The sequence below is a fragment of the Mchenga conophoros genome, linkage group LG6 (assembly GCF_057382185.1).
Source record: "Mchenga conophoros isolate Kocher_MC1m ecotype Shallow Benthic linkage group LG6, M_conophoros_male_GT1.1, whole genome shotgun sequence".
Lineage (NCBI taxonomy): Eukaryota > Metazoa > Chordata > Actinopteri > Cichliformes > Cichlidae > Mchenga > Mchenga conophoros.
In genome coordinates, this window is record NC_140531.1 from 9697168 (window position 1) to 9723393 (window position 26226).

The 26226-nt window shown below is 39.8% G+C and overlaps 1 protein-coding gene and 1 long non-coding RNA gene across 4 annotated transcripts; one reads left to right on the forward strand and one right to left on the reverse strand.

Annotated features, from left to right (window-relative positions):
- Nucleotides 1-12548, forward strand: LOC146572070 (uncharacterized). 3 transcript variants are annotated; one of them, XM_085276088.1, is made up of 6 exons: nucleotides 1-2215; nucleotides 2358-2524; nucleotides 7831-8308; nucleotides 8989-9057; nucleotides 9225-9358; nucleotides 12147-12548. In XM_085276088.1, the coding sequence occupies exons 3-6, from the start codon at nucleotides 7832-7834 to the stop codon at nucleotides 12376-12378; spliced, it is 912 nt and encodes a 303-aa protein (XP_085132214.1). In that variant the 5' UTR covers nucleotides 1-2215; nucleotides 2358-2524; nucleotide 7831; the 3' UTR covers nucleotides 12379-12548. The 3 variants fall into 3 exon arrangements, with proteins under 3 accessions (XP_085132214.1, XP_085132213.1, XP_085132216.1); XM_085276087.1 differs by having other exon boundaries at nucleotides 1-269; nucleotides 2043-2524; XM_085276090.1 differs by lacking the exon at nucleotides 2358-2524 and having other exon boundaries at nucleotides 1-269.
- Nucleotides 12549-19312: 6764 nt separating this feature from the next.
- On the reverse strand, nucleotides 19313-21509 carry LOC146572071 (uncharacterized). The gene is made up of 2 exons (XR_014892653.1): nucleotides 20015-21509; nucleotides 19313-19740 (listed from the first exon to the last, which is right to left on the reverse strand). It is a non-coding gene; the product is annotated as an uncharacterized LOC146572071 (long non-coding RNA).
- Between the last annotated feature and the right edge of the window lie 4717 nt (nucleotides 21510-26226).

Consider the following 26226-nt stretch of genomic DNA (forward strand, 5'->3'; position numbering starts at 1 on the left):
GATGCGAACGAAATGGCTCTTAGAGCCGGCTCTTTGACGTGAACGACGCGAGCCGGCTCCTTATCGCGAGCCGTCACGTGGGTTGTATTTTTTTTTTTCTTCTCTCACCCTCTCTCTCTCTCGCACTTTTTTTCCGCTTCACTCTGCACGCGAGCCTTGTGCTTTATACAGAGGGGGGAGGGGCGGTAGTTACACTCAGTAGCACACGAACAGAGCCAGAGGGAGAGAGAGAGAAAGAGAGCCAGGGACAACAACATCACATTAGAAAGGTATAGTAATCATCCACAACTATTTTCGGTTGCAGATGATAAAGGATTCAAAAAGTTTATTCATGTAGGTACATATGGCAGAGAATATGCATGTTCTTTTTGTTTTCATATTATAATTTATATTTAATTGTGTTGTGGTTTGCAGTGTTTTGTGTTGTTTTCACTTTAAATTTGTAAAAGGAAAAAGCTGAAAATTTAAATAGTTAAAAGTTGAAATGTGAATAGTTTGATTTTTGTATTATATGATTTATTTATTACATTTTATGTGGAGTGAATAAATAAAAGTATATTTACGGTGGCCCCTAGAGACAAAGCACATACAAACTTCAAATCACGTACGAACTCTGAAGCATGTACAAACTCCAAAACACGTAAAAACTCCAAAACACGTACAAACTCCGAAGCACGTAAAAACTCAGAAGCACATAAAAACTCAAAACACGTACAAAAGACAACAGAAGTGCTCCAGGATGCTAGGCGCAGTGTTGAGCCTTTGTTATCTTGTGGCTACACAAGCCAGCAAGTACCAACGACCGGATTTGGTGTGTGGTAATAACAGGTAAATGAACTTTTTTTTAAAATTATTTGAATATATATATGAGTGCCTGTGTATAAATACACAAACAATACACACATGCTTTCAATTGTGTAATTTAAGTGATCTAGTAGCTTTGCTTTGGAAATTCAGTTCATGCTAGAAATGTGTGTTGGAGTTTGTACGTGTTTTGTCTCTAGGTGACACCGCATATATTTATATATAAACATATATAAATAAAACCACTTTTTTTACGTTAGTAATTCCTTTTGTGCATAATTTTATATTATTGTTAATAATAAATTAATTAAAGCAACAAAACAATCTGAAGAGCCGGTTCGGAGCCGAAAGAGCCGGCTCTTTTTAGTGAGCCGAACCGAAAATCTCTAAAAAGAGCCGGAAATCACTATTATGTGATAGACTGGCACCCTAACCAGGGTGTACCCTATAACTTCTGCGTTATGCCCCAGCCCTCCTGCAACCTGTAAATCCATTGAATTTTGTATGTTAACCAAAATCTAGACTTTGCTGAATATTATGTAATATGAAGACAACATGCAGTGTTTAAGTGACCAAGTAGAATTGGGTAAAAGTTACTGAATAGTGTTGGAATAAAATGACAAAATTGTGAATGATTGAAATATTCCAAGAGCTTAACTTGCTTCATCTAAACATGTTTCAATCACGTTTTATAAACACAAAATGCACAGGTTTATGAATATGAATAAGTTGTGTCGATATAACACAGTTGTTTACGTTTCTCCCAAAGCAAAAAAAATTGTGTGCAACCAATGTACAGTACTGAATTAAGTAAATCCAACACGTTCACTTTTTCGGTGCACCCTGTACACCTGATGGCCAGTCCAGCTGTGATCAAACTGTATTAAAAAAGTAACTTCTCCTTATACTGTAGGGTCTTTCCCTTTGTCAGTACATGGAAGAAGTTTTCAGGCCCCTCTTCTGTGGAACCAGCTTCCAGTTTGGATTCGGGAGACAGACACTATCTCTACTTTCAAGATTAGGCTTAAAACTTTCCTTTTTGCTAAAGCATATAATTAGGGCTGGACCAGGTGATCCTGAATCCTCCCTTAGTTATGCTGCAATAGACGTAGGCTGCCGGGGGATTCCCATGATGCATTGAGTTTTTCCTTTCCAGTCACCTTTCTCACTCACTATGTGTTAACAGACCTCTCTGCATTGAATCATATCTGTTATTAACCTCTGTCTCTCTTCCACAGCATGTCTTTTATCCTGTCTTCCTTCTCTCACCCCAACCGGTCGCAGCAGATGGCCGCCCCTCCCTGAGCCTGGTTCTGCCGGAGGTTTCTTCCTGTTAAAAGGGAGTTTTTCCTTCCCACTGTCGCCAAAGTGCTTGCTCATAGGGGGTCATATGATTGTTGGGTTTTTCTCTGTATCTATGAAGCGCCTTGAGGCAACTTTTGTTGTGATTTGGCGCTATATAAATAAAATTGAATTGAATTGAAAAAAGAAATTAATGAGAAGCAAAACATTTTTCTTAATAAAAAAAACCCATATTGCATATTTGCATGAAGACCGTTCCAGCCAATGGGGTTTTGTTGATAAAATTATTCTCTGTGATTGGTGGCTCCATGGCCACCAGCACAGTGAGAAGAGGTTTAAAAAGGTCCCAGCACAGCATTCACTGCAAGCAGAATGACAGTAATGGCTCGTCTGTTCCTCCTTCTCCTTCTGTGGGTTGGTGAGTCAACTATTGCACTTATTCCATATGTGTGTGTTTGCGTGTGTTCTTTTTAAACTATTCTTCAGGTAATCACATATCTGTGTAACCAAGCCAAGTTAAACAATCTTTTATTAAGTCTTGCTGTCATGGTTCCAGGCTTCTGTGCCTTAGTGGTTTTGTTTATTATTAGAATTTTTAGTTTGGGGGATTATTTACAGCTGTTCTGGTAAATTATTTTCAGAACAGCTTCTTGTTCATTTTCCTTAGTGATGTGTCGGTCATGAACGAAATGGCTCTTAGAGCCGGTGTCAGGTTTATATTGATGATTGTCATTTTTGCTTATGTCGTTGACCCAGGGTTTTTGAGTTTATTATATTATTTTGTAATTTCTAGTCTTTTGTTTCTTTGAGTTCTGTCTCATGGTTTATGTCTCTGTCTTCTCTAGTTGCTATATCCCCGTGTCCAGTCAGTGTCTGTGTCTGCCCTGGTCCCACATCTCTGTTCCCTCTGTTGCAGTGCATGCGAGTCTGTGTCTTTAGTTCAGTCTGTGTCATGTTTCCTTTTTTATTTTGAAGGTCCTTGTCTGAGGTTAATGTATGTGGTTTCGCTTCCCCTTGTCTCATTAGGCCTGATTTGCCCCAGCTGTGTTTCCCTCCTGTTACCCATTCCCTGATTGCTCCCTCAGTGTATTTAAGCCCTGTGTTTCTTTGTGTCTGTGTCGTGATCTACCGTTTACCTAGCTGTGTGTTCTGTCAGTCCTCTGGTGTAAGGGTATTTTGATATTTTCCAGTTATGTTATATTTGAGTTTAACATTAAAGCTGTTTTGAGTTCATATCTGTCTCCGGAGTCTGCACCTTGGGTCCTATTTAGTGATGGTGAGATGAAGCCTCATGATGAACTGAAGCTTCCCATCCAACTGGTCGACTCATGGTTCGAAGCATTGTGATGATTCATTTGCTCTACTGCGCCATCAAGTGGACAATTCAAGTGAAACGGGCTCAATGATTATAATGATGTGATGTGTAAACCGCTAAACCGAATAAATAAATTGTTTTTCATGGTTATTTATCCTGAATATTGTCTCAGTATGTCTGATACAAAAGAGAAAGTGGAAACTATCAGTACACAGTTTTTGGGATGATTGTGTAACTGCGTAATCATTCTTATGTACATCTCAATAATGACACAAACTAGTGTGTGGCACTTCAAGTTGAATGAATAAAGGAATTACTATTGTTCATGACACCAATAACTGAACTCTAAATATTAGTTATATTTAATATTATACTAATTTTATATTATATTAATTTAATATTTGTGTATAATAAATTGGCAGCTTAACACAGGAATGTACATGGAAACAAAAAGGGAGGGAGTTGTGATGTGAATGTGCTTGTATAACAGTGCTCATGACACTAGGGAAAAGTTTTCATTTGTTTTTATTCAAAAATAGCAGCTTTCCCACAGTGCTGGGCTTAAGACGGTTCCTCTTTTTTGAGAGGATTTCTCCTGCTTTTGAAAATATCCTCTCACAGGGCACAGATGAAGCAGGGGTTGCAAGAAAAACCACAGCAAGTTTATACAAGTTTGGATAAAGAAATTTGTGTCCAGTACTCCAGTAGCTATGTAACACGTACGTAATCCAATTCCACAACACGATGTGATGAGGGAATCAGCTGTGTTTTGCTGCCCATTTTATTTCGAATCTGGCGCAAACCGGTGAACCAGTTCCCGAATCAGTCATGTGGTACGGACTGCCCGCGAGGCCTCGAACGTCACTGCATACGTAATCAACGCAAGCCTCGATACGCGCTTCAGAAAAACGCCCCCGCGATTACCCGATGCGCGATTCGAAGCTTCGACACACAGGACACATCACTAGTCCTATTCCTGTCTGCACACAGCCGCTCATAACAGAAGATCGCGACCATACTATGGACCCAGCAGACATTGAACTTCAGGAGTGACGCCGAGCAGCCTTTGCCCAGCTGGAGGAGGAACTCCGCTGGAAGCCATGGCTCACCCCTGACATCGGGCGCATTTTCCATGGCACTCGGCTGGCTCTCGGCGGTCCCCGGAGCTGCCGGAAGTCTCCACCTGTTGCTCCGCTGGCACTCAAGATGCGGCCGCTTCAGTTGGGAGTCCTCCGCGTGGCTTCAGGCGCTCACGCTTCATCCTCAGCGTCACCGTTCTGTGCACCGGAGGTTCAGTTGCTCACGCCGCCAGCTACCTCTGCTCAAAGGAAACGGCGCTCACGTCACCGTCATATGGACATGTCTGAGCAACCTCCGGTGGTGAGTCAAAAGGACTACACTTTCCACACTCCACCTGAGCTGTTAAACAGTAAAGACTATGAACTTACCTCAGACACTTTCGGGATTTCTTTTCTCGACGAGGATTTGGATTGGGAGGCCAGTTTTGGTTTGAATCCTCCCACGCTAGTTCATCACAATAAGCATTCGTCTGGGATTTTTAGTTCGAGGTCTGCTCGTTGGGGTGGGAACAAGCTAAAACCCAAGTTTGCCGAGTCTGTTTTTTTCTGAGACTGTGAACACTGCTAAACCTAAGACTACACAGACTGTTAAACGTGGTGGGAAAGGGTCGTCACCTATTTTTGATGGTCCGGTTTTCATTGAGCCTGCTCCTTTGCCTTCCTGTGCTCCTCCGCCCAGGGCGGCTGTAGTCCAGCAGTCTCCTGCACCTGTATCTGTTCCTCGGGTGAGGGGGGGGGGGGGCGGCGGCCCAGCAGGGCCCAGTTTGTCCCTGCTCCAGTTTCCAGGCCAGCTGAGGCTCCGCTAGCCTCTGCGCCCGTAACTACTCCGCGGGTGGGGAGTAGCCTGAGTTGTCCTCAGGCTCGGTAGGCTCGGAAAACACTGCACGTGAAAGCGCATCAAATACGACTTTTTTGACCCTATGCGACACTTATCCGATCATGGCATGACAGTGTGAACAGCACAAATGCAATATTTTCAAATCCGATCTGGGTCACTTTCGTATGTGGTACTGAATCCGATACATATCTGATGTTTTAGAAAGCGACTGCTGTTTGAACGGTCATGTCGCATTAAATCAGTCTTTTACGTCACTGACACAAGACAGATGCCAATTATCAGCGCTGGGGAAGCGCCCAATAAGACATCGCGAACACTACCTGGCCATCCAGTGTAGATGTTAGTGAAACTGTTTGGAAGACAACGTTGGAGAAACGTGAACATTTTTATTTATAATGTATAATCTGCAGATTCTGACAGAAATCTGCAACTATCATTTGAAGCACCGATGCTCTCTAAAACAGCAATAAGGATAATTATTTTGTCATTTACATTATGTAAATAACTTAAAGCAAAAATTGGGAAACGTAAAGTTCGAAACAAGTCTTTATATTAAGGGCCATCAGTCAAACCATACTGTTTTCTACAGTCATTGGTCTAAACAGAGCGCGTTGTGTGTGACGTCTTGTTTTGCGAATGCGGGCCGCTTTGAGGGTTCACACGGGAGCGCATTTGCTGTCACATTTTATTTGTAGTGTGAACAAGAAGACAAAAAAATCAGATTTGATCAAAATATCAGAATTGAGCATTAAGACCTGCAGTGTGAACGTAGCCTAAATGCATCACTGTGCTGAGTATACATGTCGGCACGACGTGGTGGTGTAAAAAAGGTGGATCCACCTCAAAGTTCGACTTCTCAGTATTACTTTAAAAAAATGGTTCAAGTGCTTTGAATAATTTATATGACTTGGAAAAAAATGAGCATAGCTAAGGATATTAGTGCTAAGTCATGATTTTCTCAGAATGTTGCTGCTGCTCGCTGACTTTAGCTAACAGCAATTCCTGTATTTGATTCATGTTAAGTACATTTATGTCCTTAATCTTTAATTTTTTTATTAAACATCCTCATCTTGTATACAGTGGCTTGCAAAAGTATTCGGCCCCCTTGAACTTTCCCACATTTTGTCACATTACAGCCACAAACATGAATCAATTTTATTGGAATTCCACGTGAAAGACCAACACAAAGTGGTGTACACGTGAGAAGTGGAACGAAAATCATACATGATTCCAAACAGTTTTTACAAATAAATGACTGCAAAGTGGGGTGTGCGTAATTATTCAGCCCGCTTTGGTCTGAGTGCAGTCAGTTGCCCACAGACATTGCCTGATGAGTGCTAATGAGTAAATAGAGTGCACGTGTGTGTAATCTAATGTCAGTACAAATACAGCTGCTCTGTGACGGCCTCAGAGGTTGTCTAAGAGAATATTGGGAGCAACAACACCATGAAGGGATAAAGTTATTGAGAAATGTAAAGCAGGCTTTACATTTACAAGTCATACTAACTTTGACATATATTTTTATATGAATTGAAAACTTTCTGTCTGTACATAATTCCAACAGATTTTACGAGGTTGTAAGCTCACGTAGCCAAAACTCCAATAATGCTAACAAGCTTTCACCATTTCATTGGTCTGGTGATGCAACTACATAATGTGTTTTTAACAGACCCTAAACAACACCCTTTCAATGAACAGCAAGACACTTGACCCTACCGCCTACTGGTGTTGGCCAGAGGGGCCGATGGCGCGATATGGCAGCCTCGCTTCTGTCAGTCTGCCCCAGGGCAGCTGTGGCTACAACTGTAGCTGCCTCCACCAGTGTGTGAATGTGAGAGTGAATGAATTGTGGCATTGTAAAGCGCTTTGGGTGCCTTGAAAAGCGCTATATAAATCCAATCCATTATTAATGTGTGTGTGGGGTGGGGTTCAAAGTATACTGAAACAACAAACAATTTAGGCATTTCAATAAAGTTACATTATCTCTGCTCTTTACAAGTTCAAAGCCACAGACCAAATTGTGAATAGAACTGTAATTTCACTGTTTCACTTCAGCAGCATCAATCTTTGCACAGATAATCTTCATATGAGGATTTCATGTTTATTGTCAAAGGAGATTATATGCTAGAAAATACAAAAAATAAATGAATAACAGTTTGGTGAGAAAAATATTGAGTTTGAGTTCAGTCCCAAGTTACTTTCACCAACTTGTCTCTGCTGTAATATTTGGATTAATTCAATGAAGTCTTAGAACTGTTAGCTTTATTTTAAAACCAACATTGTATAATATCAAAAAATACTTTTAGACAGGCCTGTGTTTTTGGCCTGTCATTTTTAAGCAGGAACCTCAGAAAGGTATTTATGAGTTTTGTTTGACATCAGAAAGTAAAAAGACTGCACAAAAGCTACACGTGTTACCATATTATATGACCCTTGCTATAACAGAAATGTATTAACCCCTTAATATTTTTTGTGTTGCTTTTTTTTTTCAGAATGGCTTTGACAAAGCTTCTGAACAACCGCCCTGACACGCCATATTCCCGGCCACCCCCACTGCACATGAAAATTTTAAAGTCCTGTGACCAGCTAAGGGTCACAAGCTGGGACTTCAAAGATGGAACACCAACACCTCTAATGACAAAGAAGAACACCATTGCGGCGATCACCAATGGCCAGACTGTGACAAAGATCACAATGTTTGAAGAATATGCCTCTAAAGTCCAGCTCGGGGGGTCATACATTATGAGAGGCCATGAACTCAGTGGCACAGGCCCCCCTTACAACATCAGTATCACAGCCAGGGCACAATTTTTTATTTTTTTTTATTTTTTTAGGGCACCGACCCTAAGTGTGAGGGAAGGTCTTGTAAAAGAAGCAGAGGATCTTCTGCATCCTCTTGTTCCTCTCACCCCACTCAAGATGAGCTCCACACATGAGGGACTCATGACAGTTCAAGGGGAGGTGGTGGAGGTAAGTACTTGTGGTTCCATCAGAATTTACATGGATTTAGGTTTCCAAATAACCCATTATTGCCAGTATTTTTTACAGTTAAAATTTTGGTTTTTGCTGTCAAGCAGAGACTAAATTCTGTTAAGATTGTTAAGCACAATTTTTAAAAAATATTTACCTCAGACCATTTCTGATATTTTTGCAGCCAGTTTGCATTGTGCCTGCGTACATTTGTGTTGTAAGGGCTAGATTTTAATGAACAGTCTCTACTTGATAATAAAAACAAACAGAATAATTATTTTATACACTGCTGTATATAAATTCACACAAGGCTTCATCTAAATATATCCTTTATAATAAAAATAAAAGCAGATACAACAGAAATGGTCAAAAAGTACCCTGAATTGGGTATAATGGAAAACAAATAGATTTTGTATACCTGAAACTGGCAAACTTTTCATTTAAGTTGCAAAATGTATTGTTTACAGAAGGATTTCCTACAACCTGTTTCATAATCACAGTATATGAAAAACATCCTAATAACCGATACAGATAAAACTGCTTCTGATAAGATAAATGGCATGTGCAGAATACTTAACAACAACCATAACATAATCTAAACAGATTACTGAAGAAATAAAATCCTATCACAGATAACTACACTGACTATTACTGACATTAAATTTCAATTTTCTTTTCAGTTTTCTGCTGTAAAGAAGGTGCTGTTGGGAAAACAACATGTTCCCCTTAAAAACCTCCAGCTGAAGGAGGTAATGGTGCAATTTAAGTTTTATATTGAAAATGGTTAAACTAATGTGACAAATGTGACATTGCTGGTACAGAATGTATGAGGCTGTGAGCTTTTTTTTTTTCTAGTTACTGGACTTGTTGTTATTTAATTAATGAATCTTTAATTCTGTCATGTTTGTGATTTCAGGATGGTTTTACCATGACAATCTGCCTCTGGAGGGAGGCAGCTGCTAACAACTTCAACGTGGGAGACCACATCAGCCTCTCTCACGTTAAGCAGAGACAGTCCTCATATGGCGTACAGCCTTTACACAGATTGAGGTATGAAGAAGCTTTGTTTGTCTTATCAACAAATGTTTAAAACTATGTTTTCAAATTTGACATAACATTATATATTATATTATCTTACACACACACACACACACACAAACACTACATATAGATAGATAGAAAAGTTCCCCCCTCGCCCCTGCGGGCGGTCAATCCTTCAAGCTCGGGTCCTCTACCAGAGGCCTGGGAGCTTGTGGGTCCTGCGCAGTATCTTAGCTGTTCCTAGGACTGCGCTCTTCTGGACAGAGATCTCTTCTGGATAGGGGTTGCCAACTCCCTGAAAAATAAATAAGGGACACCTCGTGGCCAGGGCCGGGCGACCCAGTTGTCTTCACCCTTCCCAGTTTGGTGAATTTTCTAGCTCTTTTTTTGTGTGTGAAATTATTTTTTTAACCATTTGACTTGAAGTTGATTTAAGTAGATGCATATTCTATTCTTTGTGATATGAACACATGTGAAACAAATGATCATTTAGCCATTTATTTTTAGCTCAAAATGACATTAACACAATAAAACAGGTCTCTTTCTTAAACAGAAGCCTGTCATGCTTAACTTTTGAGAATATAAGTAAATCTTTCTTTAAAAGAACTCTGTCCTGCTTAACTTAAAATTATAGAAAACAATAGAAGGAAAAATATTCTTGTAACAGTGCACATTTAGTGCATTTAGTACAATTGGCTTCAGTTGAGGTATTATTTCAGCTTTTCTAAAGCTAATCAGCTGCTCCTGTTTGTAAACCCGCTTGTTCCCATGAATACGCATCATAACTCATCATCATTATTCATCTATGTTTTACTTTTATGTATTAGTCATCTATTTGTTGTAATCATCTATCCTTGCAGTTGTTTATTACACTAAATAAGTTATATTATCACACTTCTGGCCACATAGCGCTGATATTCACTGCACATGCCCATATTAACTTTTTCCAGCCAGGTGTTTTCCTTTTCCCATTCTTCCCTTTCTCTGGGGGAAACAAACATTGCTGCGCTAATGCTGGGCTCACACTGTGCGGTTTTAGGCCTATTTTGAGCCGATTTTTGAGTCGTGCGACCGATTTGGTGATCGGACCGATTTTGGCCTTCATCGTGCGTCGTGTAGTATACGTGGGGTAACGAGAAGCGATTAACACCTCGAGCAGCTCCCGATCATCAATCGCTCGTGAGGGTGTCACCACAGGCGCTCACACTGCTCACGCGCAAACACGTAAACGTCGGTGAAAAAGACGGAGCAGCACAGCTGTGCAGCGTGTGATCTGGACACAAGCGATGGAGGCACAACTTGTAGAACTTTGGAAAGCTCATCCGAGCCTTTTCGATGTGGCATCACAAAATTATCACGACCACAACAACCGTGGAAATAGTTGGATTTACACTGCTGCTCAATCACAGCTGCCTGATCAATGTTTTTCATTAGCAATTTAGCAAAGTTGATGGTGGTGGTGTGTCTGTATGAGTGAAAGACAGAGAGAGCGAGCGACAGATTTTCTGTTATAACCTTCATTTTATGGACGCACAGTGTGAGCACTCAGGTCGCATCAGAGCATCGGGCGGTATAGTGTGAGACCCTGCATCGTGACCTACCAACTTCTAACCCCTGCGAGTCAATCGTGCAGTTTGAGCAGGAGCTGAATAACGTGACTGAAAAAAATTGCACAGTGTCTGCCCAGCTTTAGGTGTACTGTCGTCCGAGACTTGCACCGCAGTGTCGGCGTTTGTTTCCCTGTTGGCCATGCTTCTTGTTGTGGTCATCTGTTGTCTTCCGGTATTTTCTCCGCAAGCGACCTTTCCTCGACCAGTGAGATGAGCGGTAATCTGAATTGTCATACTCGAATTGTCATAAGTTTTTCCTTTCCAGTCACCTTTCTCACTCACTATGTATTAATAGACCTCTCTGCATTGAATCATATCTGTTATTAACCTCTGTCTCTCTTCCACAGCATGTCTTTATCCTGTCTTCCTTCTCTCACCCCAACCGGTCGCAGCAGATGGCCGCCCCTCCCTGAGCCTGGTTCTGCCGGAGGTTTCTTCCTGTTAAAAGGGAGTTTTTCCTTCCCACTGTCGCCAAAGTGCTTGCTCATAGGGGGTCATATGATTGTTGGGTTTTTCTCTGTATCTATGAAGCGCCTTGAGGCGACTTTTGTTGTGATTTGGCGCTATATAAATAAAATTGAATTGAATTGAATTGAATAAGTGTGCTGTCAGCTCATTGGTCACAAAGCAGGAGAGGGGCTGGGAATTATGTTTTCAAACAAAGCGTTAATTCCATTAACATTTATAGACTACTTTTGATTCTCACTGTATTACGGGACAAAGTGCGTCCCTTATTAGCTCAATACGGGACGTGTACTTTTGTTTTGAAATACGGGACGATTCCGTATTTTAAGGGACGGTTGGCAACCCTACTTCTGGACAGAGATCCCGCACCACTATGTCCGGTTGGTTAGCTGTTCCCAGGACTGCGCACCACTAAGATATTGCGCAGAACCCTCAAGCTCCCAGGCCTCTGGTAGAGGACCCGAGCTTGAAGGATTGACCGCCCGCAGGGGCGAGTAGGGTTTTTTTTTTTTTTTTTTTGTTTCTCCAGGTGAACATGATTAACCATTTTGGAATTGACTTACCTGGATGATTCAGCATGCATCAAGACATAATGTGTGTATGTATGTGTCTTGGTGACTTAGTGAAACCACGTGATGACCATAGGTTTTCTTTTTTCTTGTTGGATAATAAAAAAAAACAACGTTTTCTGGGCTAAATGTGTGCCTATGCTGTGTCAACAGACAAAAGTCGAGGAGAGAGCTGACATCCTCATTGGTGTGGCCACGGCAGAAATGCCAAACCAGCTGGAGGTGTTGCTGGAGGATGGAAAGAGCCTGTTCATTCAAACTGGCCTGTGGAGTCTCTTTGATAAGGAACTGGAGGAGGCAGCAATCAAAGTTACTGTTAAAATTCAGGGAAAGCATATTGTACATATTCAAAAATATCAGTGCGAATAATTTAAGGAAAATATAAAGTTCCTTTGTTCACTTTGTTCTAAAATGTGACAGATTGTATTTTATAACTTAGGAAACAAAATTCATTCTTTTTATCAGTATTTATAATTTTTTATGACATTTTGTTAAGTTCTGTACTATAGTTAACAGTTTTAGTATTTTCCAGTGTTAAGTATTTGTATATTAAAAATTCTACATAATCTTATATTTGTGTTTTTAATTTTTAGAACACTGGAAGGCTATAAAATGTTTTTAAAAAAAGAAGAACAACAGCACAGTTCAAGACTTAATGTTGTATTTTGTAGATAAAAAAGGGGGCAGGTCTATAAACAATATTTGATTTGTACCTTTTGAAAAAGCCAACAAATTCAATGCCAATACAGCCAAACTCAGGAGATCAGTTAGGAGCACAGCTGAGCAAAGGTGATTCCAAAAAAATGGAGAGAAACTCTGCCATGCAGTGCCATGCTGAGCAGACTGGTTTACAGCCACAAGAGAGACTCAGTGTTCACAGATCATAAAATCTTCAGGGAGCAAAGCTCTCAGAGAAGCTATAATGCAATCCACAGATAGAATACAGTCAATAAGCTCCAAGTGAAATGTTAAACAGTGCATGGATAGCTTTTTGTTCAGCTTTTTCTTCGTATCCTTTTTCCCCCTTTCTAAAGTCTCTTCAGAGGCTTTGCAATTTGTCAAACAGCAGCTGGTAAAAAGGCTTTTGCAGTGAGGCAGGGAGCCTGTTCAAACCAGATTATGCTTGATTTGATGACTGCAGAGAACTTGGGGCTGACAGCTCAGATTCGGATCGGTTCTCCCTTGAAAAGGCATTAGTGTGTTCTGTCATGGCAGGATTTCTGTTCAATGTGCAGGTAGATTGAAATCAACGGGCACCAAAGACACCCAAACCTGAGGGATCATTACGTGACAACCAAAGCATCTGAGCAGTCTTATTCCTTCATCTGTACCAAATTACTCAGATTCACAGACGTCGTGCACAGCAGACCTGCAATACAACAATGAATAACAGGAGTTACGCCTGCGTTTGACAGGTCAAAATGTCACAGGGAGCAGTTCAGTTAAGTTTCATTCCCCTCCAGAAATCACTTCATGCATGATTATCAGGAACCTTTGAGTAATGACAGCACTTAAGTGAGTGTTTCCTTACCATGTTCCACTTTGTCACCAAGTTTTAGGATGAGAATGTTTTTTTTCTACTTTATTTTATTTTTAATAGAAAGATAGCTCTCGTTATTATTTCTGTTGTAATTTGTGTTTGTTGTTTGTTCAGTTTTTCAGCCCTGTTGCATTTTTTTCTATTTCCGTTGTGTTTTATTCAACTTCTGTTACATTTTGCAGGATTTTGCAGCTTTTTCTATTGACGGGTGTTTTCTTCAGGGCCACCATATTATCATTATCTTTAAAACTGCATTTGAAACTTAATGCTGAGTTTTTACTTTCTGCAGTTGAAGTTATCTAAAGAAACTGTGTGTGGGTGCAGCTGAAAAAACGTCTTTTGGCAAATAAAACAGAAATTCTGAAATCCTCTACTGCTTATATCAAAGAGAATAAAAGAAACCAAAGCTAAACTCTAAAAGATTATTTATTTCAGCTTGTTTACAGTTATCCACACCTCACAGCTTTTTATGGGTTGATAGTTTTCCTGATCCAATCTGCATACTCAGGATCACAGAGGTCCATGAAGGCAGCCGGTGCTCTGCATACAAAGTCTGGATCTCCCACAAAAGAAGAGACCCCATAAATCCTGCCATTATGAACCACTCCTCCACCAGAGTCTCCCTGCAAGACAGAAATACAGTTTCCCAGTTTTATAAAATCTTTCTGTATTTTGAATTTTTAATAAATGCAGCTGTGAGCTGAGGGATCATGCAAACTCACTCGACATATATCTTTCCCAGGACTTTGTCCACAGAACCAGTGCTGATAGCTCCTGACTCGGTGGACCTCGGGGAATTATTTCTGTAAAATATCATTGAGCTCTGTACAGCTGACAACCTCAGTCTCTGCACAGTGAAGAGAGGGTGATTCACCAGGTTCTAGAAATAAAGGGACAATTAGTTCAGCTTAAAGCACTTTTTAAAAAATGATGCAGATTTGTATTTTATGCAGAAATGCAGCAGAAAGAAATAAAATGGTCTGAGCTCACAGGAAAAGCTTGTTTTTGCTTTGAACACATTAGAAATGAAGAAAAATACAATTTCAGTACAAATATCTGCAACATCTCTTTACTAATAAAGTAACAGTTTGGATGGTTTGTTTTCTTTTTTCTTAATACAACAAATTTGTTAAAAATCATCTTCCTTCTTTTCTCATTAGCTAGTCCAGTGGTGGCACCATAACCTGCGACCTCAACTCTGGAATGGCACAAGAAGTGTTTGGACGCTTTTCTCTCCTTTTTTTGTCAGTTACATACAAATACATATATTGATTGTTTTGCACGTTAACTTTGAAATGTTGCCCTGAGGCCTGTACTATGAAGCAGGATCTCATCTCTCCAGGTAACTTCAGAGTTCTATATGAAGGATTTTGACTTCTTACCAGAGAAAATTGTAAGAGTGACCCTGACCTGCTGTTATATTAGTTATGTCCTTTATAGAGTTTTAGTCACCACTTTATCATCACGCACCACACCTGGCTAGCATGCTTGGACTGTGCTTGCTCAGCGCATTGGGACACCATTCAAGCTCACTGCAGCACATGCTACTTCCTGTTTTAAAGGGCCTTGTAGCAGCCCTTGTTACATGTGTGGGCACGGAGCGTGAAGCAGAAAGCACAGCTTAAAAGAGAAGTTGATATACCCGGCGGCGTGACACTGACTGGTGTTTTACACCCTTTTTGGCTCCTACCTCAAAGCACACTGTGCGCTGTCGATCTTACGTGCTGCACAGTAATGTTTAATATTTAGTATTTACAGTTATATTCCCATATATCATCGTGATGTTGTTTATTCTATTGCTCTCGTTTTCTTCTGCTTGTTTTCTTTTTTCATTCTCAGCAGGTGAAATTTAAAAAGTATCTATTGTTAGCTAGTTTATTGTTTATTTATTGTGTCATTCTTTCTCCCTGTCCTATCCCCCAGTCATGTCTGTCCCGTCTTTAAAAAACAAAAATAAAATAAATACATAATTATAATAAAGGTCAATCAAATGGACCAATATGGCAAGGCCATGATGATCCACTTGGTAAAGTAAATCCACTTGGCATCTTTCTTGGCCTTCAGACAACAATTCTGATTGCTAAAGATCCAAACCGGACAACAAAAAAAACAAACAAAAACAAAACAAAAACATTTCTATGAAAAAAAACAAAACAAAAAAACACAGAAAACCGTACATTTGCACTCAATGCTTGAACTTAACACTGCTACTGTATTTGTTTTTGTCCCTGTTAGCCTTTATGAGCAGTGGCTCAGGAGGCACAGACCATCTCCACGTGTTGAGCCAATATTTTATGTATATTTACTTAGGTGATTATCTTTTCATATACAGATATAGTGTTTTAATGGGGTATTTATTTTAATGAATATAATCATACATAAAAATGTGAGCAATATCATTTATATAGATCTGTTTTAGTGCTGTGATTCCCCACAGCATGCCCCAACAGAGATCCCAATACCTCTGAGTGTTTTCAATCTGAATGAAAATAAGTAAGCAGCGGCAGGGGAGGCCACCGGTGTTCATGAAATCAAGCTTCATGAATTCAGCAGAGGCTTGTTTAGGATTTTAGATTTCTCGTTAATTCAGGAAGAGAGAACAAAAGCTCTCCTATTATTCTCTTTGTGGCTGTTATTAAATTCTGGCGACGATGCAGTGATATTGTTACAGCCCTACTCTTTACATCTGACTTTATTTTTTCTCATTAGGAGTTTTCCTGTTGAAACATTTTTGGCTGTTGTCATCGTCTGTGTGCATTGTCTGTGTTTCCAGGCCAGAAACCGTAGCGGACAGGTGGGCTACGTCCCGGAGAAATACCTGCAGCTGCCCTCCTCCAACAGCCTGCTGAGCATGCTGCAGTCGCTGGCCGCGCTGGACGCCCGATCCCAGTCCTCCAGCAACTCCACCGAACCTGAAACCGAACTCCCAACTGGCTCCGTCAACGGAGACTCGAGGAGTGAGATCCGCCTCCACCAGATAATATCGGAGTTTTGATTTCCTGCTTTGTTTAATACCCTCGTTGCCACTGTCTGTGTTGCAGTTTCATTCGCAAAGGCTTTGTACGACTACGCGGGACAAACGGAAGATGAGCTGTCGTTCCCAGAAGGCGCCATCATCCCCATCCTGAGCAGAGAGACCCACGAGGACGATGGCTTCTGGGAGGGCGAGTTTAACGGCGTTGTTGGTGTAAGAGTTCAAATAATAGTTTGCAAAAGCTTGTGACTGCAAAATTGTGTCTGCCTAAGGGACAGTTTGTTCCAGGAGATAAGCGAGAGTTAGAAGATTAATAGGAAGCACCTGGCCTCCAGACGGAGAAGATGTCCTTTTAAATGTGTCAAAAGTCGTCAACAGAACATTTGTGGTTTTGAAACTTATGCCTGTGTTGTATCTGCTTGACGCATGAGGGGGCGTCATAAAAGTAAACCCTGATGGTATAAAACAACTGCTTGTGTATCGTTGGGCGGAGATCGATGCTGTCTGTGGGCAGTGTTCATCTCCCCACGCGCGTGTTCATTAAAATCATTGTTTGACCGAAGCTCTTCTGGACCATTATTGTTTTGTGCTCACCCTCAATATTTGAACTCGTAACAAACAGCAATAACGGCAAAACATGTAATGGACGTGCTGGTCCACTAGACAACATCATGTTGATGTAAAGCTTTGGGTCTCTTATGCAAAGTAAAGAGGCTGAAATAAGGTGTCCATGAGTATCAGTTTTCAACATTCAGTATTAAGAGACAAAGACTGTACGGGTTGGGCCAGTCGTCAAGTCCTGGAGCAAAGTGAGCCTGCAAATCAATAAGATGCAAATCAGTTTATACCTTTCATATAATGTTTGAATTTGTTTATTCTGAGTTTTATTGTTCAGTTAGTTTCCACAGTTCATATATCATGTGTAATTTTTCATTAGTTTCAGTGTTTGTTTGTATTTTATTCTATTCTTGATGGTTGTGTTGACAGATTTGTCCAAATTTAAAGCTATAGATGTGAACTTTTGGTTCCTTTATTATTACCTGTATAATTAGTTTCAGTGTTTGTGAAGTGGGGAAGGAGGACCCAAAAGCAGGACTCGTGCGATGGACAGTGCTCTTTATTTACAGTGGAGTAAATAAGACAACACAATAATCCCTTGAGCTCCCTCGACTCCTGTGTCATGTCTTCACCCAAAACTCCGTGCTCTCTGCTCCGTGGCTGCTGTCCACCTGTGCTCCACTCTCCTCCTCCTGGGAAAAAAAACAACAGAGGCAGCCGTCAGGACACCATGCCGCCTAATCAACAAAAAACAGTCCCAGTCTAAATAATCTAAAAGACCAACCACGGCTCCAGTGATGGCAACACACAGTTCTAGTGACCAACCCAGTGGGCGGCACTCGAGACGAAGCAGTTCAGGTGGCCTGCACACATTTAGTATCAGGCTTTACAAAAAAAAAGTATCAACTATGTTAGGATCCATGTTCATCATGTGTGATGTGTGTTTACATTTGAAGGTGTTTGTGGATTTGTCACCTCTCTTCAAGGTGTGGTTTGTGTTTGATGCTGAAACAGATAAAGACTGCTGATTGGCTGAAGTAGGGTTCAATAAAAATTGTTTGGTTGTTGTTTTGGGCACTGCTCAGGTCCACATTAAATAAACTGCTGCTCATGTGTGTTTGTAGGTTCTCAGTCATCCAGGTCATGGTTGTCTAAGGAGCCTGGAAAGAAAGCGACTTTACTTCTTTAAGGTTCTGGATGATGTTTAACTTCTGATCCAAGAAGCTTCTTCAGTTGATGTGCTTCCTTTGCTCATTTTCCACCTCTGCACAGTTTCATTTGATGACAGTGCAGTGCAGTTCTCCCAAACATACAACAGAGGGCGCTATGCACATTCACTGAAGTGCAGAAAAATACAAGTGGAGGAGGAAACAAACAGCAGCATCAAGAGAGAAAACTGAAGTGTTCAAAGCGAGTTACTTTAGTCTCTTATTGTAATATTAATCGACATCTAAACATCACGTTGATGCTTCATGTTTGACTTCCGTGTCCTTTTACTGCTCAGTTGGAAAATATTGATGCAATTTAAAAGAAGAGGAGAAGAGTAATTTCTCTGTACTACTTCAAAAGTAATTTGAAAGCACTGCCTCATATGGAAAATGAATCATGATGAAATCCTGAAACAAATAGTGTTTGTGAATATGAAGAGTTTAGTTTTCAGTTTGGTCTTAGAAATATAAAAATGCAGGACTGAAGACAAGATGGAAATGATGTGTTATGAGAAATAAAACACATATGTCGCTATGTACTATAATTTTATTTTGTTTATTTTTTGTTCTTGTAGGTTTTTTGTTTTAGTGAAAATTTTGAAAGCACTGCTTTTAGTTTGAAAATTGGATTCAGTGTTTAGAGTTCGGACAAAACAATGGACGGTTTCAAGAAATGTATTTTATCAACAAAACTTATTTTCATGGTTACTGTATTTATTCTAATGCCCTCAGTGCACGGAGGCCAACAGCCTCCATGTAAACATTTCCACCCCCAACAATCAGCTCTGATTTATGAAGTTTATCATGTTCAGGCCCTGCAGCTGGTTGGTGGCATGTCTGATCAGAAAGCCTTTCTGCATCTTCACAGTGTGAGTCTGAGAGTTTCTGAACAACAGGATGAGCTGCTACACACCTGACACCACATTCAAACACACACAAGCTGCAAATCTGACACAATATTTTAGACCAAAGAAAAAGGTTCACAATTTGCAGTTAACATGAAGATATTCTAGAGTAGAAACAACACACAGCACACAAGTTTCATGTAGAGATGATTGTTTATTCTGGATGTTATTTTCATTCAGTTATTTTCCATTATTTTGAGCAATTTTCTGATTTATCCAGTTCATGTCAGAACAAACATTCACAGTAACAGTTGGTCCAGTACAGACACGTTCAAAACCAGAACTGATTACACCATAAATCATGTTGTTGTAAATCACTCCACCACCAGAATCACCCCGAGAGAAGAGAAATGTAGTTTGTGCTCCCCAAAATATCTAAAACATACACAGATGATATACAGTAATATTAGCAGTCAACTAATCCCACGTGCATCTACTTGATGTTCTTCCAGACACAGCCTGTTGTTATATGGCACATATGCAGTACACTGAGAGTATCTGGTAGGCTCACAGTCAGCAACACACATGTCTGCACACTGAAGATTAGGTGGTTCATCAGGGACTAGAGAAAAAGGAAAAGAACAAAAGTTATTCATAATCTTTCAAAAGCTAAAATTGTGAGTAGAATGATGTTTCATCTTTTGTTATGTTTCCAAATGATTTTTAAACAAGGAACTTGGCGCACAGTATATCTACTCCAAAATTTACAAAAAGAAAAAAACTTGTTCTTCATTCAGTATTAAACAAAAACATAAATGTAAGAATAAAACAGTCACAGAAACCGAAATCAGATTCTAGCATTAACTGTGAAATAATCAAACAAAATCTGGTCTTACATGTGTGGCCGGTGGCATTTACTCTATAACCACCAAGTCCTGCAACCTGAACGACGTCTCCTCTAGAAACAGACAAAAAACAAAACAATTATAAATTAATTTCACATCCATCCATGTGACATGAACACAAAATAAATCAATAAATCATATGATGTACTCTGCAGGCTGGGTATTTCCAGGTGGCTGAAGTGTTTCCAGGCTCCTTAGACAACCATGAGCTTGATGACTGAGAACCTACAAACACACACGAGCAGCAGTTTATTTAATGTAGCGGTGAGCACTGCCCAAACCAAAAACCAAAAATATATATTGTACCCTACTTCAGCCAATCAGCAGTCTTCATCTGTTTCAGCATCAAACACACAACCACAATTTGGAGAGAGGTGAGAGATCCACACACCTTCATGAGAGGAGCCACTAATGTAAACTAACACCACACATGATAATCATGGATCCTAACATAGTTGATACTTTTTATGTGAAGTCTGGCACTAAACCTCTGTGTTCCTGTCATACTGCATGTACTATATATACATGTAGCATATACAAAGCACAATAATTAAGCTGTTAATAATTAACAATGTCTTCTGTAAGTATTTCATTTTAAAATACACATCCATTCATGCATTAATGTTTAATGTGTGAAACATTTAAAAAGTTAGTTAAATAAATAATAATAATGATAAAAACCCTCTGTGTGGATTTGATGCTTTATGTCTGGATCTTGCGCTTTTGCACCATCTGGTGATGAACAGTGGAATGTAGAGTTGGTTGCATTTTTGGGTCTCCACCCAACCCCTTTTTTGCTAGCACACATGGTTAGCTCCACACATGGAAAAAGTAATGTTCAAAATTAAATAAGTGCAAGAAATAAGTTAGAAAAAGATAGTAAGGCCACAAAGGACTATTTAGCCCCTCCTGGAGGTCAGCTTACTTTGTTTGTGTTCTTTAAATGTTTTATTTTCTGTGATTAATTACGTTGTGATTGATTTACACAAAGTAGAAGAATGCATTTTGATGTGATGTTTTAAAAAAATAGTTTTCTTCTTTGAGCAGTTCTCCCGGGTCGTCGAGACCAGAATAAACCCAGTTTTATAACTCTACATGGTGCCTACGTCAACCTTTGAAGGTGCTACACCCTCAAAAGAATCAGCTGTACAGCACATTAGCTGCTGTTGTTACCAGACACAAATATAAATGTGCCAAATTTTAGATCACAGGAAATATTTCTTAGAGCAGATTTTAAATCAGTAACTTTGCAAATTTAGAGGAAATGTTTTTGGACAACAAACGTGTCACATTTTAAACAGGGTTTAATCAGCGCTGACATACAGACATTTATGCGCTGGGTATAACAGACATGCTTACCGTGTGAAAGGACCGCGGATGTCTTGGAGCAGAGAAACATGCTGTATTGTTGTTTTTCTTTATTGCATAAGCAGCGCCCGACTGTCAGAAACGCTCTGTGCGGGTAGCTCCAACGCACCTGCAGGCATCCATTTGAAAGAAAAGTGTCGCTGCGGCTAGGCTCTCGGGATAGTCAGGCTTTTATTTATATTTGCGGCATTCTGGTGCGTTAAAACTAGCAGCCTCTGTGTCCCGCTTGGATCACCATTCTGAAAATTCAGATATTTAAATAAAATGATGAATCGGCGAGTGATGAGGAGCCACGTAGATCCTAAAATCAGGTTTGATTAAATTAAACTCTTATGAACAGTGATGACGCGTTCCAAACAAACGATGCTTTCTACATGGCCAAATTGTGTGCTAACTACCTCACAGCGCTGTGTCCGGGGTCCGAAAAAAAAAGTTAAAACGATATACCTTGCGAAAGTTGTGAAGTGCTGAGGAAAATACTGTGTGTCTGATGGGGTGTTTTTATATGGCTGGACTTGGTTTCAGTTGACCTCTGACATGGAGAGATGAAAAGAGCAGTTTGTAAAGAAAAAAGGTGAAAAACTATGGAACTACAGTTGGGATGTGTGTGCTGGGATGCTCTTGATAAGTGTGCAGCTTTTATTGTTTTATGACTTGTTTTGCTGACTGTTGGGGCCCTACCTGTAACTCCCTCTGTCTAATCATCAAGTCTTACTGTTGCAGTGCGTTTGTGTGGCTACTAGACAATTATAGGTTTTAAAGGAACATTGGGGGGTCGATACAGTGCTATTGTGGCTAGTTAAGAATGTGGTTTTTAGAAGTATCGCAAGAAAAGTTTATTTCTAAAGGGATACATGTTGTTTGTGGTACTCTGTTTTAAAAACTATTAGCCTCTGTGTCTTTCAGAGCACAAAAGAAAAGTGAAATGCTCCTAAACTAGTTAAAAAAGTGCCTTTATATTACTACTGAGGTTGAGGCAGTAACAAAGTTCTTTAAATCATCAGGCAAGAAAATCCAGAAACCTTGGGTTAGCCGTGGCTATCCGGGTCATCTGAGCCCGAATAGCCTCCTTCTCCTCCTCCTGCACAGGAAATAATCCAAAGTCCGTTAAATTCAAAAGAGTCACTGAAATAAATGTCTGCTGGGTAAAACACGGTCAGGTTAAAAGCGAGCTGTTTAATGTGGCTGATAAAAGAGTACAAAAACAAAAGGCAGATGCACACAAGAAAGAACCTAACTAGAACTAAACTGGGAAAACTAAATGCTAAACACAAAATGCAAAGAACAAAACCTTGAACGTTGCAAAAACATAAACATGGAAAATCCAGGAGACATGGAACAACAGACAACCTGACAAAGAATGAACAGAAACACACAGAATAAATACACATGATTAGGGGGGAGTGGAAACACATGGGGAAACAGCTGACACTAGTCTGACATAACGAGACAAAGGAAGCAACGCTGACTACACTGACATAGGACACAGACCTTCAAAGTAAAACAGGAAACATGAGACGCAGACAAGACAATATAAACTTGATAACATAAGAGGGCAAAGGGAGACTAAAACACAGGGGTAGAAGACACAAGAGGAATCTAAATAAACAAATGAGCTTAGATAACCTAATGAACTTAAAAATAAACCATAAACATCAAAAATAAACTAAAACTTAAAACACTGGGTCAAAAGACCCAGGATTGTGACAGTGGGAGGTTGAAGCTGCCACAGGGCAAAAGCAGGACAGGCTGCCAGTTTATCACAGGGCTAACACAATATATGTGATAGAAAATCAACTGAAATGTTTGATATTTATTTATAATAATAAGAGAATAACTACTATTTATAATAATATTATAGTTGTTATTATAAATATGTGTATATTTTTTATAACACCCAACATAAAAGGCTTCTTTCCAAACCTGAGCTGTTTCAGACGCTTCTTGAAATTCTGACTTCTCTGAACTCAGTGTAAGGTGTCTGCTCCCTCACTGTGGCTGTGCCTGGAAGTACTTCTGCTTCTTGTCTTCCCCTAATGCAGCTTTAAAGTATTAAGTATGAAGCAACAGTGCTTCTCTTTGCGCCTCTGAAATCTGTGTTCTCTCTACTGATAAACAAAAGAAACAATGTAAAATGTATTAATAAATCAGTAACAAAAATATAGCGTAGAAGGTAAGTAGAGATTTTCATACCATCTTCAAGCCTAATGCTTTTAAGTCCCACACTCAATGCAGCCTGACTCAAAACCTGATTCTAAATGGTTCAGCACAGACAGAGAGGCACAAATGTTTAGTATTAACCTAAGTTACTTATCATTTACAGTATTACAGAGTCTATCAGTCTTTGCATGATGTAAACATTCCTGTAAGTTTCTAGCTGACTCTCAGGTGTCACAGGTGTGCCAGCAGGAAAGAGGGTCAATAAACCTGCATCCTGAAGTTTGTCATGCAGGATTAAAGGAGTCAGACTCAGGTAGAATTTTATTTTACACTGACTCTGGGTAAGTATGAGTATCATACGGTTTAAATGAAGCGCTAGAACTAGCAGAAATTTATTATAGATCCATTGAAGCTAATCGGGATCTTTACTGTGAATCTGTGGATGCGATTAACCATGTTACTGGTAACTTCATTAACTAGTAACTTAGCAACTTAGTTATAACAGGAGTTAATATTTCTGTCTAGACACCATTTAAATAGTAACAGCTTTACCACAATATAAGCTAACCTTTACATCGTAACTTTAAGCTAGCACCATAAAGACTGTAAAACACGTAATAATATCTACAAATGCATCTCAAAGCTCTTATATTAAGTCTGTGAAGGTTCTCAGTCATCAGGTCATCGTAGTCTAACAAGCTTGGAAAGAAAAGCGTCTGGACCTCTTTAAGTTACTTGAAGATGTTCTCGGATGAGAGGTGAAACGTTTTCAAGCAGCTTAAAGAAGTCCAGACGCTTTTCTTTCCGAGCTCTTTAGACTTTTAATATATTAAGTAATTGAAAGTATTCAGAATACGTTACTCACATTGAGTAACTTAATGGGATACATTACAAACTACAGCTTGGGGCATGCATTCTGTCATTTGTAGTGGAATACATTTTAAAGGTAACTTTCCCAACACTGACTGAGTGATTACTGACACTCGCTGACTTTTTATAGTCACTCTATAAATGCTTTAAATCATCTCACTTGTAAACACTGCCGTATCCACCGGAGATCAGTGAGAATGGATTCTGGAGTCTTCCCATCCTCCTGTTAGTGATCCTCCATCTGAATGGATGATAACAACCTTCTGAACTGACTAGCAGGTGTAGAAAGCCCGACTAGCCCATATCTATGGGACTGATCACTGCTGATAAACCCACTAAATGGATGGATAAGAGCTCTGGTCACATTTGGAGTTGGGCCACAGCTCTGCACAGTGGCTGCCAAATGGTCGTCTTCTATTGTGAAATTCAGCACAGCAGAGAAGAAATAGCACATTATGATACAGTATGATGGAAAGGCAAATAAGAAAAGTGTGTAAATTAATAGATTCAACTCATGTTTTACTTTACATTTTGACAGCATGACTGCTCTTCCCTTCCATCAAGTACATTTTTCCATTTCTAGAATCCCTAGAAGCCAGAAACACAAAACAAGGCTACGTCCACACGTACACGGGTGTTTTTGAAAACGGAGATTTTTCGTTTTTTAAAAAAATCCCGTCCACAAAAACGAAGGAAAATGCTGCTAGGAACATGCCAAAGCAGCAGATGGCGCTATATTCCTATCCGTGTAGAAATGTTGGCCAATCAGAAGTCAGCCTTGGTGGGAAAGAGTAAACAAAGATGGCGCATAGAAGCAGAACTGAGTCCTATGTGTGGAGGGACAGTAACTGTGTAAGCATTTAAACACTGCAGAGAGTAAAATGAACAGTAATGGTATTTTGTGTAAGTCCGCCATTGTAGAAATTCATTTCACCGAAACAATAACCTGGCGCACAGTGTGACGTCAAAAAATGCGCACACCTTTGACGCTGCGTTTTCTCCGTTTTTCTCGTCCACACGTAAACGCAAAAACTGAGTTTTCAAAAATATCCACCCTGGTTGGAGCTTTTAAAAATCTCTGTTTTCAGTGACCGAAAACGCCATTTACGTGTGGACGAAAGGTGCAAACGCATAGAAAAATCTGCGTTTTCAAAAGTACCCGGGTACGTGTGGACGTAGCCCAAGATACTGCTGTTATTATTAAATAGTTTCAATTTGTTTCTTAGTTTATTTGTGATTTAAATTTTCACCTTTCATCTTTATGCTTAGTTTGTTCTGGTTACTTTGAATTTTGTAGCCTTGAGCTTATTTCTCAGACTATCTCCTTTTGTAATTTGTAAAAATAGTTCAGTGAGTTTATTTTCCTCCATTGTCCTGCGTTCTGTGTCACGTCTGTGTTTCTGTTCTTGCACACCAAGTTACTTATTGTGTTAGTCTGTTGTCTCTTGTGGTTTTTATTTTGTTTTACGTCGCTTGTCTCGTTTTCTTATTTAGCTTCAGCTCTTGTGTATTTACTCCCTCAGTTTGTCTTAATTGGTTGCTGTGTCCTCCCTCTCTGTATTGTTTCCTTCCTCAGTGTTTCCCTGGTTTTGCTAGTATCCAGTTTCCCTGCTGCTGCCCTGCCACTGTGTTTTTGTATTTTTTGCTACTGCATTGAAGCTGATCTTTGAGTTCATCCTTTGTCTCCTGAGTTCTGCATTTGGGTCCATATTTGAAATATATTCAAAAAACTAACTCTGTAGGTGCTCACACGCCACTGCACGCTCATGCATGTGTGGGAAAGAAAGAGAAAGAGAGAAATACTG

Excerpts from the sequence above, each read along its gene's own strand:
- LOC146572070 (XM_085276088.1), top strand. The coding sequence starts at position 7,832 with ATGGCTTTGACAAAGCTTCTGAACAACCGCCCTGACACGCCATATTCC. Across the intron at positions 9,058-9,224 it reads AAAACCTCCAGCTGAAGGAG|GATGGTTTTACCATGACAAT; the intron begins GTAATGGTGCAA and ends TTGTGATTTCAG. Across the intron at positions 9,359-12,146 it reads CAGCCTTTACACAGATTGAG|ACAAAAGTCGAGGAGAGAGC; the intron begins GTATGAAGAAGC and ends CTGTGTCAACAG.